Genomic DNA, 18,757 nt, shown 5'->3' with positions numbered 1-18,757 from the left:
AATCACAACTATAGCTAAAAGTTTGGCTGAGTTTAATTCTACAAAAAGTCCATCCAGATGTGTTGCTACAATATGTTATGAAGCTGAAATTGATCTTAACCAAACTCGAGAGACGGACTCATTTCCCGATGAAATTGGAGTTATTGGAAGGGAAACTGAAGTATCAAACATAGTGGATAACCTACTTGCCCTCAATAACCAAGAAACTTTAGTTGTTTTACCCATTGTTGGTACGGGTGGGTTAGGAAAAACAACTCTGGTGAAGGAGATTTTTCATCATGAAGTGATAAGGAAGAATTTCGATACTTTTATATGGGTATGCGTGTCTGATCCTTTTAAAATCAACAAAATTTTAAGAGCAATCGTGGGATCCTTGAATCCTACATTTGGTGGCTCAGATGTAAAGGAAGTCATTCTTCGGAAGCTCCAAGATCTACTGAGTGACAAAAAGTATTTTCTTGTGCTTGATGATGTTTGGAACGAGGAACCCATTCTCTGGAATGAGTTGAGAGCTTGTTTGCTAAAGATCAATAAAAATATAGGAAGCGCTATCGTTGTGACTACTAGAAGTGATAAAGTTGCAGAAATTATGGAGACAAAATACAGACATCATTTGAGGCGGTTACTAGATGATCATTGTTGGTCTTTATTTGAAAAATGTGCATTTGAAGGTAAATTACGAGTAATTCCTGATGTCATTCGAGGACAACTTGTTAAAAAATTTGGTGGCATACCATTGGTTGTGAAAGTGTTGGGAGGAATGGTGAAATCATGCAAGAATGATGAGGAATTGCAATCGAGTTTGGAAAATCTAGTGAGAATTGAATTACCAAAGGATGATCTTATTTTATTTACAATCAAATTAAGTGTAGACCGTTTACCATCTTCCTCATTGAAACAATGTTTTGCCTACTGTTCAAATTTTCCACAAGACTTCATCTTCTTTAAAGAAGAACTTGTTCAAATGTGGGTAGCACAAGGGTTTATTCAACTACCCAATGGAAGCAATGTAACGATGGAGGATATTGGAGCGAGATATTTCGATATTTTGTTGTCTCGCTCTTTGTTTCAAGATGTTCTCAAGGATGAGAGAGGAAAAGTTGAATATTGTAAGATGCATGATCTTATATATGAGGTCGCATGTGCTATTTCAAATGATCAACATTTGAGAGAGGACCTTGTAACAGATGGAAAATCTCATGATGATGAAGTTCTTTTGATCCGTCGAAGAAGAAGAACAGTTTATTGTTGTGAAAATGTACCATTTGGTAATCAAGTTAAGATCACTAACTTCATTTACTTGCGGGTTTTAATTATTAGTGGTAAGTTCGTAACTGAATTGCTTGATACAATCGGTAAATTGAAACATTTGAGGTATCTTGACATTTCAAAATCTGGAATAAGCAAGCTTCCAAAATCTATTGTTTTGCTTTACCATTTGCAGACTTTGAAGCTCAGAGAGTTGAACTTACCTACAAAGTTGAGAAAGTTGGTCAATTTAAGGCATTTAGAAATGGGGGAGGGTTATTCACCAACTAAAATGCCTAAATATTTAAGTCGAATGACTCAACTTCAAACGCTTTCTGTTTTTGTAGTTGGGTCAGATGAAGGATATAAGATTGAGGAGCTTGGACCTTTAAAAAATCTTAAAGGTCAATTAAACCTTCTAAAACTCGAGCAAGTCAAAAGTAAAAAGGAGGCTATGGCTGCAAATTTAGCTGAGAAGGAAAATATTTCTGATCTATCATTTGAATGGAGTTTTAGCAGAGAAGACTGTGGTGATAATGATTTGAATGTGTTGGAAGGGCTTCAACCACACATTAACCTTCAAGCATTGCGTATTGATAACTTTGGAAGTGAACTTATGCCTAGTGGTATTTTTGTTGAAAACTTAATTAAACTTGAGTTACGGTCTTGCATAAGATGTAGAACTTTACCAATGCTGGGACAGTTGTCCAAACTGGAGGTTCTTGAAATTTCTGATCTAAGTGGTGTAAAAAGTATTGGAGACGAGTTTTATGGGAATTATTGCGACAATAAAACTTTATTTCCTAAATTGAAGACATTTGAAATTTGGAGAATGGACAGTTTAGAGCAATGGAATGATGTTGCTACTGTGACGAATTGTACAACTTTTCCTCATCTCGAAAGCTTAACCATTGGTTCTTGTCTCAAACTAACGAATATTCCAAACATTTTTACAACTCATAGCCAGAGGTTGGAAGCTGACACTGTGAATGCAAGGTTATTTTCAAATTTTCGAAGTCCTCTAAAGCTTCAATCTCTAACCATTTATGATTGTACAAGTTTGGTAAAGCTACCAAACTGGTTAGTATGTTGTAGCTCACTCAAACATTTGTGGATATGCGACTTTTGTGATGATATTTCATTTCCAAGTATGCAAAATATGCAAAACTTGACTACATTAAAAATCGAAAACTTTCATAATTTGCCAGAGGGGCTCCATGGTATTCATAACTTGAAAGCATTGACAGTTAAAGGGCCAATGAAGGGTCATGATTGGAGTCGATTCATACCTTTCAATTCACTTGAAGTTCTTCAGTTGCATGAAAAAGGAACTAATAGTTTGACACAACTTCCTCGACAGCTTGAGCTTCTCACTTCTTTAAGATTGTTGCGTATTGAGAGTTTTAATGGCATTGAATCTTTGCCATAATGGTTGGGAAACGTTACATCTTTGGAGACATTAGAATTATGTCGGTGCAGAAATTTGAAAAACTTGCCCTCGAAAGAAGCCATGTCAAATCTAACTAGATTGAATCGTTTAGATGTATATGAATGTTCCCAGCTTGAAGTTGGTAAAGGTAGTGTTGAACGGGAAAAAGTTTCACATGTACCCAACGTTCGTGTATCCTAGAATAACTATTTTATATTTGTTTCTTTTCTTTATACTTCCTTTTTTATAATGTTTTCATTAGCCTAAGTAAAATTATAATGGAATTCTCAGTACTTTTAACAATTGTACTAATTCTGTTACTACATTAATTACTACGCTTTCTTGGAGACCATCTATTTTATTTGTAACATTTTAGTTCATCATTTTATCTTTATTCAAATTATTTTATTTTATTTTTATTCAAATTATTATTCTATTTTACTTTTAAACATTTACTTCAATGAAATTTCTTAAAAAAATTGACGTAATTATGAAATATTTAGTTTTTTCAATTAAATTTATAAACATTATTTTTACTTATGATTTTTTTTTTCTGTATATATTTTTATAGATACTTTCAAGATATAAGTTAAAATTTAAAAATTAATTAAAAAAGATTTGTTTTTTGTTTTTATTTTTTAAATTTAGGTAAGAATTCAAATATCTAAAAAATTAAATGGTTTATCAAATTAAAGTTCGTTTAACCTATTTTTCCCGACTTGGTTATTATTTCTTATTGGTACAGTCACTTCTAGTTTTGTTTGACGTTTTATTTAGTTCCATTTGACACCGTTTCAGTGTTCGAGTCTAAACATTATTGTAGTTTTTTGAATTTAGGGTATTAATTAGGATAATATGTTACCAACCCGAAGAAGAAGATTCAAACTTGTAATCTATGAACATAGATGTTGTCACTCTAGCTGTGTCCACACGTTTTTATTAATTAATCGATTGGTTTGTTGATTTTTTTTTTTAGAGTATTATGCAATTTAGAATATATTAAAAAGATTTAGATAAGTAGATATTTTAAAAATTAGTAGTGACGTCATGGATAATTTTTTTAAAAAAAAAAACTAAACTCTAATTTTTCAATCATTTTGCCAATTTTTTTTCCACCAATGTATATGGTAATTGAAATTGAATTGAGGAAATGAGATGTGACAGTAAATAATAATTATTTTTAAGTTGGTGTTAAATTTCTATCCTATGGTACTTTAATAAAAATAAAATAAGAAAAACCTAACTTTAATCAATATATGAGTGATAAAGTTAATATTTCATTTCAATTAGGTTGAAAATTTGTTCGAAACTAATTAGTATGTCACTTAAAATTTAACAACTAGGTTAGAAAGTTGTTCTTGATTCAACTAATAAGTCACTTAAAATTTAGTTTATAGAGAGAGTCATACTCAAATTTCGAGACTTCCAAATTTTGATCCAGATTAAGAAAAGATGAAAATGAAATAAATAAAAGTAAAAATAAAATAAAATAACATAAGAAAATTCGAAAAATAAAATACAAAACAAAAATATGATTACAAGAGGGTGTTGTTCAAATTTATTACAAACGCAAAAAAAAGGGTTTGAGATACAATTATAAAATGAGATAAAAAACACTCAACTCCAGAAATGGACTGACACTTCATAACGACCCCTTTTGTGACGGTGTAGCTCTTGGACGCTTCTCCACCTCAACCAGCAGCCTGGGAATACCTTAAAAAAAATAGAGAGTAAATGTATAAATATACCCAATAAGAAATACTCATAGGCTCTCATCGCCCATGATAGTCCCCCTTGTTGGGGTGTGCTACCCAACCATTTTTCATGTAGCTAATGGGTTGTACGACGTGGGACACTTTTTCCATGCGAAACGGTTAGGAGCAGTGAAAACTGATCAGGAACCCCTGATCCTCCCGCGAAGCTACTAACTTATGGAGCAAGTATATGAGAATCGGTAGTAGTTGCCAAACTTTAGACCAAATTTTGTAATTTAATTAGGAAATTGTTAGTGGTTCTTAACTTGAAGAGAAAGTTGAGAAGCTAGTTAGTGTTTTTTCAGTTATAAATACTAATGAAATGTATGTTTATTTTACTAAGCCAACTTAAAGAACTGAAATAGCTAAATTTAAGAGATTTCTTTACTCCAAAAAGATCTCTCCCACATTTGTAAACCATGTATTAAGCAAGGTATTAGACAAGAGCTTTGAAAGGAAACAAAGAATGAAATGATCTAATGATGCAAGGCACAACCTAAAGGGGAAAGGTGATAAAGGTTTGGGAACACAGGACACGGTGAGTCATCTTCAATATCAATCACGAATTTCGAAAAATAATGGAGGCCTTGATAGATAATTTTATAAGGATTTTCTTTTTGAATTTTCCTCTAAACCAATGATTTAGGGTCTACACGAAACAATATAATGCCATATATTGTAACAATCCAAAATTTCTTACTTAATTTAAGGTCGTTATTGAATACATATAATGAACAGTGAATACGAAAAGACTTCATTTAAATTTCATAAAACGTAACCTTTGTCTTAAAACACAGCCATAGACTTATGTGTTTCGAAAACACCTTTAAAACTACACAACAAAAGGCTAAATAAAATAAATAAACATTTAAATTAAAAACATCTTATTCTAGCCTAGTCTTAGAAAATAAATACCACTACACTATGCATGTGCCATGGTCTCGAATTGCGATGTTATCGTCAGCGGGAATGTCTTGCTTTAACCTAAAAAATATAGTAGCACATGGCTTGAGTATTTAAAGAAATACTCAGTAAGTGACCCCACTATTGCGGGTTAAATGCAAGAACATGCGAATGCAATGACGAGACCTATCATTTCAATCTATTTTCCTACGGTACTGTCTTAACGTGTAACTTGGATGTGTACCATATACTTTACACACAGTCCATATGTGCGAGTACGGACTCACCAGTCAGTTTGCGTACCGCTGGGCTACTTTCCTTGTCAGGTGAGCATACTCTAGGAGCTCCTTAGACCAGACACCCGTTAGAACTAGTAACCGCCACGGCAACATTAGGTAAAACAAAATGATCGGCCCCTGTTCGCAGCATTATGTAAAACATAATGATCGTACCCCTGCCGGCAGCATTATGTAAAACATAATGATCGTACCCTGCCCATCGTGATGAAATAGGGGTATCCCCCAATGCATTGAGCAACATAATGCATGAGGTCCCAATATTTTCCCATCTTCGACATATTCCGCTATCGTTTTACATTCATATCATATCTTTTCTCATTTTTCAGTTCTCATGCATAATTCTAACAAGGTTATATTTCATTTCATTTACCGTGATACCATGTCATTTATCGTGATATCATGTCATTCATAACATGCTGTATACATACAATTTAGAAAACATAACATAACGCTCCATGCTTTTAACATGTCATTTCATAACGTGCGATTCATACAATAATTACCTCAAAGATCACACAAAACAATCAAAACATAACATAACATATCACATCACAATATATCGTATCATAAACATGTCATATCGTAAACATTTTGTGGTCATATCGTTTCCTAACTTATCATAGCCTTAACGTTCTTATACCTATCACAGTCATATCGTTACGTACCTTTGTCATATCATCACAGGAACGTATCCTAACGCTATCGTTCTATCAATCTATCACAAACCTATCCCTTTCTACCCATAACCTAATCGTATTCTTTCATCAATCTTTCCTATCCATAGCACTCCGGTATGTAACCTAACCTTAACGTTTCATGAACATATCTTACTCCTACCATTACATTTCATTTTGTGCATCCTTCTCATATCCTATCTCAAACACATCATTGAACACATCGTACCGTAATTATTATCATACAATTCACATATTATAACATATACATAACATATAAGAAACACATCGATTCATAGACAATTCACATATATCAATATATATAACACGTGGGAACTACGGGGCACGTGTCAACATCTAATATAACCATGCCGATAGTAAAGCCACTTACCTGGTTAGCTTATGTTGTTGTCACGAATATATCCTTAATGAAATTTCGATTCTGTCCCTTGAAATCCAAGTCAACCTATGTGAGCCCATGACATCAGTTTCAAGTTTGAACTCTATAAAATTATTTATCTAATTTACATTGGTCCATTGTTAAAAGTCTTGAAATGTTATATATCTATAATTATATTTTTATTAAAAATTTTATTTTCTATGGTTATTGTAGTTATTTCAAGTTATTCTCTGCTTTCATGCCCTTTGTATTTAGTGTTCTCTCTATATTAAGTTTAAGTTTTAATTCTAAAATCTTTTTTTATATTTTTTATATGTATTTACTCTATTGTCTTTTAATTATGTTGACATATATTCTAAATTTCTAGTGGATCCCTGTTCCAAATCTTTCTTTTATCTCCATGTTTTCTTTTGTTTACAAATTTTATTTGCCATTTTATTTTTAATATATTCATTTGGCTACTAATATAAATTTAATCTCATATTACTAATTTGACATGATTTACTAGAATGGGTATAAACGATTGACATTTAGTTTCTAACTCAAACCTAAACCATTAAAATGATTTAATGAAGATATAATGAGCCGTGATTTCTAAAAAAAATAAATAGGATAAAAGGAAATGAAGATTTAATATATACTTTACTGATCACATCTCTCTCGAGGTAAATCTCCTTCTATTGGTGAATCTTAACTGGGTAAAGACCATCCTCATTTTGTCTTAAAGTAAATTTGACAATTGTTGTTTTTTTAGGTTTATTTTTGAAGTAAGTGTGACTTTTTGGGGGTAAAGATGGGTGAGGAGAGATAATTAGGGGAAGGGATAAGAGGTTAGTGGAGAGAGGTGGGGAAGGTGGTTTCTTGTTTTTTTTGTTTATTTATTTATTATTTTTGTTAACGTACTCTTTTTTTTATAATTATTTTTATTTGTTTATCTCTTTATTTATTTATTTATTTATTTTTGAGCTATTACACCTCTGATTCAATTCCACCCTACTTAGAGATTCCTTGTCCACTTCGCTTGGTTGTCCTTTTCTACTTTTGCCTTGATGTCTTCAAAAGATGTCTAGAGTGATATCATCCATATCATGATGTTACAATCATCCATATCATGATGTTACAATCATCTTTGGTTATGCTTAATGCCCATTCAAATGTTCAAAGAGTTTAGCTAATTTAAGTTTTCACGAACAAAAAGTTAAATTTAGTATTTTTACAATTAATCTACTTATAATCCGATCTTCGCTTTTAGTCAGCTTGTCATAAGATTAGATTTTTAAGACAATTATACAAATGTCTGGAATAAGTTATGACTACCGGGAGTGATGTTGGAAGTGTTATAGTTGTGACTATCGAGAGTGATAAAGTCGCAGAAATTATGAAAAAAAAATTACAAATATCATTTGAGGCACTTACCAGATAATCATTGTTGGTATCTATTTGAAAAATGTGCATTTAGAAGTGAATTACTAATAATTCTTGATGTAATTCGAGAAGAAATTGTTAAAAAATTTGTGCCATACTCTTGGTTGTGAAAGTGTCTGGAGGAATGGTAAAATCATTCAAGAATTATGAGGGACTGCTATCGACTTTGAAAGATCTAATGAGAATTGCATCACAAGATGAAAATCATATTTTATCCACAATCAAATTAAGTATAGATCGTCTACCATCTTCCTCATTGAAACAATATTTTGTCGACCGTTCAAATTTCCCACCAGACGTTGTCTTCTATAAGAAAGAACTTATTCAGACGTGGATAGCACAAGGTTTATTGAACTATCCAACAGACACAATGTAATGATGGAGGATATTGGAGTGACATACTTTGATATTTTGTTGTCTCGCTCATTGTTTCAAGATGTTATCAAACATGCGATAGGCAAAATTATATTTGTAAGATGCATGCTCTTATACATAAAGCCACATGCACTATTTCGAATAATTAAAATTTGAGTTCAGATAAATATCTCAGGATTAGCCAAAAAATAAGAACACTCTATTGTACTACAAATGTAGTGTAACAGCCCAAAAAGAAATAAACCAATAAAAATAATTATAAAATAATTAAAATTATAATAATAAAAAAAAATAAAGTAATTAATTAATTAAAAAAATAAAAAAATAAAAAAAAAATAAACCTTTCCCCACCTCTCTCCACTAACCTCTCATCCTTTCCCACAATTATCTCTCATCTACCATCTACCCTGCAAAAAAAAGAAAGAAACAGAAAATCTGAAAAAAAAAAAAAAAAAAGAAAAGAAAGAAACAAAAAACAGATTTGAGAAGTAAAATGGCTTTGAACATTGTAGATTTAGAGAAGTTATTACGTAAAATTCTATCTCAGATTTCCTTATGGTTATAAGAAATTAATTTAGGATCAAATCTTTTTCCTATCTTACCGTCTGTAATAATCAGATCCCATGTTCAATTAATTAGATTTTTGTTAGCATCGGATCGGAAGTTAGAGGAAAAAAAAGGTTAGAATCAATAAAATTTTACCAGCAGATCCATAAATCTGTTATCTTAGTAGCCAAATTAAAATTGACCAATAATATCGGTTTACTGAATGAAAATAAATATAGAATTAGAGTAATATCTTATTTACAGATGTTTACAAAACGGAGAATCTATTTACAGAATGGGAATGAAAATAATTAACATAAAGGAGGAGGGAAGATTGAGGGAAGATTTGTTAAACAGAATTTAAAAATATAACCAGAGATATCAGAGGGCATGAAACTCCATTAAATTCTTTCTAACAGTAAATATCAGAATTTTAACAAGGTAAATTAGAGAAATAATTGTATAGAGTTCAAACTTGAAACTGATGTTATGGGGTCACATAGGTTGACTTGGATTTCAAAGGGCGGAATCGAACTTTCAGTAAGGATATATACGTGACAACGACTTAAGTTAGCCAGGTAAGTGACCTTACTATCGGCATGGTTATGATATGATACATTGTATGCTAGATTGTTGTGCTTACGTACGAAATCATGTGAACGTGAATGTATGTTATTTATGCTGCTTAGTTGATGTGATATGAATGCATGTGACGATGTGTGACCCTTGTACGATCATGGCTTGTTGTATGAGTATTGAAATGTAACTGAATGAATTGTATGACATGAAATACGTTAAATTGCATGATACATAACCCCGCTAGGAATATGTATGATGTAACGAAATGAGAATGAGAATGACATGTAAGCATGAAAACGTGACACGGGGTTATGTTCATTAAATGATGACTGTAGGACTAGTGGGACCTCATGCATATTGTGTGATCATGCATTTGGGGGGATACCCCTATCCCATCACGAGGGTACGGACTCGTACATCTAAATGACAGGACAACGATCGTTATGCCCTGCATAGTGCTGCGGTGACGGTTTTAGTTTTAACGGGTCCCGGTGGGCCGCCAGAGCATGCCCACCGGCTAGGGACAGTGGCCCAGCGGTGTGCGAACTAGCTGGTGAGCCCATACTCGCATGTATGGGCTGCGTGTAGAGTATATGGTACACGTCCACGATTACCTGTTAGGATTACACCGTAGGGAAAACGAAACGAAACGAAATGAAATGAAACGAAACGAAACGAAACAAAACGAAAGATAGGTCCCATCATTTCATTGCATGTGATTGTTGCATTTAACCCCAATAGTGGGGTCACTTACTGAGTATTTCTTTAAATACTCAAGCCATGTGCTACTACATTTTTCAGGTTAAGGCAAGGCATTCCTGTACGGCTGACGACGGCATCGCAACTCGAGATCATGGCACATACATAGGATAGTGGCATTTATTTCTTAGACTTAGGATAGAATAGGATGTTTTAAACTTAAACGCTTATTTATTTTATTTCGAGTCTTTTGTTGTGTCGTTTTAAAGATGTTTTCGAAACACGTAAGTCCATGGCTGTGTTTTATGTTAAAGGTTATGTTTTATGGAATTTAAATGAAGTCCTCCGCATTCAATGTTTATGGTATGTATACAGTAGCGACCTTAAATTAAGTAGAAAATTTTGGGTCGTTACATGTAGTCTTTGACATTCGCAATAAGATCACCAACTTCATCTACTTGCACGTTTTAATTTTTGAATTCATAAGTAAATTGTCAAATTCAATCCTTAAATTGAAACATTTGAGGTATCTAGACATTTCAGAGACTTCAATAGATGTGTTCCCAAAATCTATTGTTTTACCTTAATATGTAAACCTTAAAGCTTCGAGAGAATACTATAGAGCTTCTCACACAGTTGAGAAAGTTAGCCAATTTAAGGCATTTATAATTTAATTGGGATTTTTGTTAGGATTGCACAACAACGCACACACTCGATCTAGATAAACACAAATAACAGGATAGAGAAAATGTAAAGAGAATATAGGCTAAAGGATTTTCAAGGATGTACGTAAAAGAGAATACAGAGAATATAGAGAGTACACCTTTAAAAGCTCTAGAGGGGATATATATATGGTTTAGCTTACTATATATAACTTTACCAAATATAACAATCTACTCTATATATAACTAGTAGCATAACTTTTTACTTTATATATCATTTACCAAATATAGTTTTACTATGTATAACCGTTCACTAAGCTATAAATAAGCAAAAGGCTCCATAACCTAATAATTCTCCCACCTCTAGACTGATCTAGTCAACCAAGAATTTCATTCTCAAATGACGATGAGCATCTTCATGGCATCATACCAATTGAGGCTTTGCACAACCTCAATATTCCAACATCAACACATTTTTTTAAACATGTTTGTTGGATTCTTTGCACCCTCTATCTTCTCCAAACACATCACCATCTTTTACTAACCTGCATGTGAAATGGTATCGTCTTCTGTGTTTTCTCTTTAAATGATAGATCGGGTTCCTTCACCAACTGTACGATACTCTTACTATCTCTATAAAGAATCTCTTCGTGCTACTTCTTGCCCAATTCTTTCAGATAGTTAGTCATCCATATCGTCTTCTTTCCAGCTTTAGCTATTGCCACGTACTCAACCTCAGTACAACGCTTTTTTGAAAGCCTAGACGTCCCATCATCCATGGCTTGCTCCAACTTGGTTGTATCCTCCAACTGTAGAGCCCCATCAAAGGGCTCTAGTTCCCTTTCATCAGTAACATATAGTGTAATGAAGGTACATACATATCTGGTACTCTGATAGTACTGGATGATCTTCTCAACACCAGTTCAGGTGTCACCTGCTCTACTGCTGGGTCCTCTACAACAACCTCAAGAGTTTGTTGAGTATCTGCTATAAGATCACTAGGTGATTTTCTCCGCAACTCAACCTCAACTCCCACTTGCTTCGTTGTCTTGCAACCTTGCTTCACATCTGGTTCCTCAGCAGTAGTGTTAAGAGTTTCATGAGTATCTGCTATAACATCACTAGGTGAGTTTCCCTGCAACTCAAGCTCAACTCCCATTTGCTTCGTGGTCTTGGAACCTTGCTTCAAATCTGGTTCCTCAGCAGTAGTGTCCGGAGTTTCATGAGTATCTGTTATAACATCACTAGGTGAGTTTCCCTGCAACTTAAGCTCAACTCCCACTTACTTTGTGGTCTTGGAACCTTGCTCCAAATCTGGTTCCTCAGCAATAGCGTCAGGAGTTTCATGAGTATCTACTACAACATCACTAGGTGAGTTTCCCTGCAACTCAAGCTCAACTCCCACTTGCTTCGTGGTCTTGGAAACTTGATCCACATTTGTATGGACCATTTTCAATCGCACTTTCTTCAATTCTCTAGCAGTCCTTGTGAAGCTAACTCGTTTCTGCTTGCTCATAACGTAGTTCTCACAACGACCCACATCAACAGATTTCAAACCTTCTAAAACTCCTTTCGCAACCAGCGTCTTCATTCATTTCACGCTCATATGTCCAAGTCTGTTGTGCCATAGACTTGAATTTAAAGCACTCTTAGCAACAACAGCTATGTTCATACACCATGCAGTGGTGTTAAGGTTCCAGATTTTGAGCCACATGCTACTACCGTAGCACCCTTCATAATCTTCCACGAACTCTTCCTTAACTCTGTTGCATAACCTGTGCTGTCCAATTGACCAATAAAGATCAGGTTCTTCTTGAGACCAGGAATATATCTGACATCTTTAATGTCCACTGATTTTCTACCAGAGTTTTTATGCAAACATCCCCTTTTTCTTTAATCTCCAAATCTTTGTTGTTGGCAAGATACACCTTCTCGAAATTTCCAGACTTGAAATTTCGGAACAACTCTTTATTTGGAGACGAATGAAAAGATGCACCTGAATCCAAAATCCAGGATTCAATCGAACTGTCCACGCGGAGGATTAGAGCATCCCCAATGTCTTCTGCTGAATTTATAGAATCATCATCATCTCCAGATTTGAGATTTTGCTTCCTCTTTGGTCTTGTATAATCTGTCCGAAAGTGACCTTTTCCTCCACAATTTCAACATGTTACGTTTGGTCTATTTGAAATTTTTTTTTCGGTTCTTTGATTTTGATCGCCCTTTGTTTGGGCCCTTCAGTTTACTTCTTCCCCGTTGGTCAAGATTGAGAGCACTACCAAATAAATTTCCAATTTCTCGTTTGCAAATACTTTTGTTGAGAACTACATCTCGAATTTCATCAACCTTCAGTTTATCAGATCCTTGGAAACTGTTGATTACGACAACAATAATATCCCATGACTCGAGTAAAGATGACATCAAAATCAATGCTTTAATTTCATCCTCGAAATTAATTTCCACCGAACTCAGTTGACTTACGATCATATTGAATTCATTTATATGATCCCAACAGATCCATCTTCAGACATCTGTAGATTGAACAGTCTCCGCATCAAATACACCTTGTTCATAGCCGGTGGTTTTTCGTACATATTCGACAGCGCCTTCATCAGATCTGACGTTGTCTTCTCCTTGATGATGTTAAATGCTACGTTTTTGGATAGCGTCAACTGGATCAGCCCTAAGGCTTTTCGATCCTTAATGTAACGGAACTGGAAAAAAAAAATGAGGGTCGTCGGCAGAGCCGAAAACTTCGGCGAACACCTTCTCCCTACCCAAGGTTATATATGCTAAGCCGTTGTTATCACTGTCTTGCTTGCTTATATAACGTCTCTTTCTAAAATCTCTCTCTCTCCTCGTTTTCTAAAACCTTCTTTTAAAATTGAGGCTAGAGGCTCGATCATACATCGTTTGGCCGTAGGCGATTGTGTCAAGTGGAACACCGGAGTTTTCGCTCGCACACGAGACCCACAAAGTGCGGCCGAGGGCTGGGATGCCACAAATCGCGTCCCCGACCTTCAGCCACCCTGAAAGAACCTGCAAAGAAATGAAAACGGTGAGGAAAAAGAAGAGAGAACAGAAAACCGATGGAACTCTGGCGAAGCCGAACCGTATGAATTGACGTCAAGAACCCCCATTTTACACCACAAAAGTAATCCCAAAACCCTTTACACACATCAGGAGTAGGTTTCAGACGAATCCCATACGCTGAACACCGTCGGCAAGGAAGACGGAACGACAGACTTTCGAGCTTCTCCAAATCCGGGAGTGTGAGGCCCTTACCAACAAAATCTGTACCAAAAACGGGGTTAGGTGAAGGATAATCTCGGGAACGGAGGAAAAAAAGAGAGAAAAAGGACGTCGGGATGACGTTGTCGAGGAGAGAGAGAGAGAGCACCGGAAAATCGTGCAGGCAGTCTGGCGAAGAGGACGAAGTCCGACTCGAGATCCAGATCCGGCGACCCGAACTGAACCCCGTCCCTTCGGTCGGCCTAGAACCCACGTTACCCGCGGCCCAAACACCCGGCCTTCACCCGCGGGCCGGCCCATCACCGCGCGGCCCGTCACCCGCGTTCGGCCCGAGACCCGCGAGCGACCCATTAACCCGCGCCTCGACCCGAGACGCCTCCACACGCGTCGCTCTCTGATTGTGCCACGTGGCACGTCTGCAGCACGGCTCCTCTCGGCTTAGGTGGCTTAATCGGCTCAACGGCAGCTCCTAGGCTCCGGCAGCTTATTCGGCTCGGGAAACCTGTTTCCAGCCCGTTTGACACTGTTCCGACCCTCCTGGACCTGGTTTCGGCCTTGTTTAAGGAACCAACCACCAACGGAAGTGTACAACGTCCACGAGGAGCTAGGAGCTTACGTTATATTCTAGGGAGTACTTCGACTAAGGCCTACCACGTAAGTGTCTCACCCATTGTAGGTTACGCGTTAATTGCTGTATGTTGGCACGTGCCCGTGGTTATGCACGTGTCATTAAATTGTATGCTAGCTTAATGTGCTTAAGTACGAAATCATGTGAACGTGAATGTATGTTATTTATGCTGCTTAGATGATGTGATATGAATGCATGTGACGATGTGTGGCCCTTGTACGATTATGGCTTGTTGTATGAGTATTGTAATGTAACTGAATGAATTTTATGACATGAAATACGGTAAATTGCATGATACATAACCCCGCTAGGAATATGTATATATGTAACGAAATGAGAATGAGAATGACATGTGTAACGACCCTAAATTTCCACATACTCAGAGTCGCTACTAACGTTTCATGCTCATCTATAATGCGGAAATATAACTCTTACATGAACATAATTGATAACGTAAACTTAAAAAAAAAACGTTTAAAACAACTTCTTCTCTGGAAAACACAGCCATGGTCTTACGTGTTTAAATATGAAATACTGAAATTTAGAGAAAACAAAAACAAATACAAAATAATTTAAAACAATGAAATGCAAAAACAACCTATTCTAACTTAAGACTAGAAATTTAAATGAGTCTACCCTATGCACGTGCCACAGTCTCTACTCGCGATGCCGCCGTCCTCCGTACAAGTGCGCCTTGCCTTTACCTGAAAAATGATGTGGCACACGACCTGAGTATTTCAAAGAATACTTAGTAAGTGGCTCCACTATAGGAGGCCATGCAAATGCAAACACATGCAATCATGATTTAGGGACCTATCTCTAATCATCTTAAGGGTGGCCTCCAGTCTCGGACAAATTGGATGTGTAGTACTTCCCTACACACGACTCACACGTGCGAGTGTGAATCTCCAGGCGCTCGCACACCCCCTGGACCCTCTGGTCAAGCTAATCTGTAACGACGTCCGGAGGTCAGCGGAACCCCATAGTGTCATGCACCACATGAACACCCTCATCTGTGTGCTTTCGCACCTGTGCGCATACGCGCTCATCATACGGTGCACGTCTGCAATCATCATCTCTAGGGGAAGTAGCCCTATGCTTATGAACATACAATATGCATGAGGTCTCTCTAAATCCATCATAATGTCTCTTCTGACACAACCCTCTAGTCTCATCTCTTTGTTACTCTAGGTAACACATACACGTGAATATTTATATTAATATATTAATATCATTTTCACGCTCTTAGGGTTGTGTCCTATGTCGATCTAACGACCTGATGCAATATGACACTCATCATCATATAGCATGCTCAATATGGAAAACATCATCATATTAAGGTAAACGTCACGCAATCATCATACTCATCATATTGCCACAAAGTGCATCAAACATATCAAGTACGACATTCATCAAAATATATATATACTGAGCACATCATCAGGTATCATAACCCACACATCATCATAACTCATACATCATCATAACTCATATATCGCATCGTACGACATAGTTCATACAACATCGTAACTCATACAATTTTTCGCCTATCCTATAGTAAGGTCACTTACCTGATTAGCTTATACGGTTGTCACCAATTTATCTTTAATGAAAGTTCGATTTTTCCCTTTGTATCCAAGCCAACCTATAAGAATCCATGGCATCAATTACATGTTAAATTCTCTAACTCCTACAATGGTTCATGTGCTAAACTTCATGCGAGCATTAAAAACTTTGCATAGATAAAGTCTTGGAACGTTATAATATACCTCTAAATAGATATACATATATTATATATATATTCTATTTATATTAAGATTTCATTTTCTATTTTTTATTTCGATTGACTTCTCTCTCGTCTTTTGATATTCTTTCTTTACTCGGCTTTTTCTCTCAATTTTTGTTCAAGACATATTCTTGACCAATTTTTAATCGATTCTTACCTAATCATATTGTTGGTCAATTCGGATCCATTCTTACTCCCAACTCTTCCCTTTTATTTTTCTCTTCCTCCTTATTTTTTTTTATTTTCTATTCTGGCCTTCTCTGTATTTTCTCTTTTAGTTCTTCCCTGTCTTTTCTATTTTTTTCCTGTGCCTTCTCTGTATTTTTTCTTTTACTTCTTTTTTTTTTTCTCTGTATTTTCTCTTTACTTCCTGCTCTTTATTTATTTATTTTTCTTTTCCCTACATTTCTACTTTTCTCCCTTTCCTTTTGATTTTGTTACTGTATTTGGCCTCCTATCTATATATATATATATATATACATATATATATATATTTTTTCTTTCCTTTTGATTTTGTTAACAGTACTTTGGCCTCTCTACTGTCATCTCATATTTTTTGTATTCTAATTAATTCTTCTTTCCAAATCTTTCCATGTATTTTTTTTTCTTCCTTTAATTTTGCTAAAATCTAAAATTCACAGATAAATTTTGATTCCAAATCTTTCCTTTCTTCTTTCCTCTTCCCTTTCTTATTTACCTGTTAATTTTTTTTTTGTTCCTATTCTTCTCTTTTACTCTCTATTTTGTATTTATTTTTCTATCTGTTCTGTTGACAAATATTTGCTTCATCTGTTCTAGTTATTTTCTATGACCAAACATCATAACCAAAAATCTAAATATCTCGGCAAGAGAACCAGGGATCTAATTCTGAATAATTAGACAAAGGAAAAGAAAATTTGTTCTAGTTATTTTTCTATGACCTAACATCATAACCAAAAATCTAAATAACTGGGCGAGAGAAGATCTAATTCTCAATAATTAGACAAACGAAAAGGAAATCTGATCTGGATAAATGAAAAAGAGATCAGAGATATGAAACATGACTTACCGTAATAACAACAAGATCTCTCTCCAAATTAAATCTCCAGCTCTCCTTGTAAATCTGGTTGTTTGTATTTTTTTTTTCTTTGTACGAACCACCAAGGATTCAGTATTCTGATTTGGGATATTGACTGATGAGTTGGTTGAAGAGAGATAGTTGGGAGAGGGAGGAGGGGTTAGCCTAGATTAGTTTAGGGAAAATTATTATTTTAATTATTTTAATTATTTAATTTTTTTTTTGGGTCGTTACAACATGTAAGCATGAAAACGTGACACGGGGTTATGTTCATTAAATGATGACTGTAGGACTAGTGGGACCTCATGCATATTGTGTGTTCATGCATTTGGGGGGATACCCCTATCCCATCACGAGGGTATGGACGCGTACATCCAAATGGCAGGACAACGATCGTTATGCTCTGCATAGCGCTGCTGTGACGGTTTTAGTTTTAACGGGTCCCGGTAGGCTCCCAAAGCATGCCCACCAGCTAGGGACAGTGGTCCAGCGGTGTGCGAACTAGCTGGTGAGCCCATACTCTCACGTATGGGTTGCGTGTAGAGTATATGGTACACGTCCACAATTACCTGTTAGGATTACACTGTAGGGAAAACGAAATGAAACGAAATGAAACGATAGGTCCCATAATTTCATTGCATGTGTTTGTCGCATAACCCCGATAGGGGGTCACTTACTGAGTATTCTAGAAATACTCAAGCCTCGTGCTACTTTACTTTTGCAGATAAGGGCAAGGCATCCATGTGACAACGACGACGACATCGTACACCCCAGGATCGTGGCACATGCATAGGGTAGTTGGTTGTTTTTTTTTCCATTTTGTAGTCTAGGCTGAATTTGGTTGCATCATTAGTATAGGTTAGAATAGGATGAAATGTATTTGCATAATAAACCTTAGGGTAGAATAAACTATTCATTTTGGGTTTTGTTGCTTTTCCTTTCTTTCAATAATGTTTCCCTTTTTCCCTTGTAATCTTTTTTCTCTGAGGTAATAAAAGGCGAGTGAGTCGCATTTATGAATAGGGCCCATTAAATGTATAT

The 18,757-nt window shown here is 35.5% G+C and overlaps 1 protein-coding gene and 1 long non-coding RNA gene across 3 annotated transcripts in view; both read left to right on the top strand.

Annotated features, from left to right (window-relative positions):
- The window catches only part of LOC111462113 (disease resistance protein RGA2-like), a 4,987-nt gene extending 1,968 nt beyond the window's left edge, over nucleotides 1–3,019 (top strand). The window contains exon 2 of one of the 2 annotated variants that reach the window (XM_023105800.1): nucleotides 58–3,019. In XM_023105800.1, the coding sequence (XP_022961568.1) occupies nucleotides 58–2,677 (2,620 nt within the window). In that variant the 3' untranslated portion in view covers nucleotides 2,678–3,019. The remainder of the gene's footprint in view (nucleotides 1–57) is intronic. The other variant, XM_023105799.1, reaches the window with a different exon arrangement.
- Nucleotides 1–18,474, top strand: part of LOC111462114 — a 27,331-nt gene extending 8,857 nt beyond the window's left edge. The window contains exon 3 of the long non-coding RNA XR_002713708.1: nucleotides 18,441–18,474. This is a non-coding gene — a long non-coding RNA (uncharacterized LOC111462114). The remainder of the gene's footprint in view (nucleotides 1–18,440) is intronic.
- The last annotated feature ends 283 nt before the right edge of the window (nucleotides 18,475–18,757 follow it).

Source organism: Cucurbita moschata, unplaced genomic scaffold (genome assembly GCF_002738365.1).
Source record: "Cucurbita moschata cultivar Rifu unplaced genomic scaffold, Cmos_1.0 Cmo_Scf00026, whole genome shotgun sequence".
Classification (NCBI taxonomy): Eukaryota; Viridiplantae; Streptophyta; class Magnoliopsida; order Cucurbitales; family Cucurbitaceae; genus Cucurbita; species Cucurbita moschata.
Note: the sequence above shows the minus strand (reverse complement) of the source record. Positions and strands in the feature narration are given on the sequence as shown.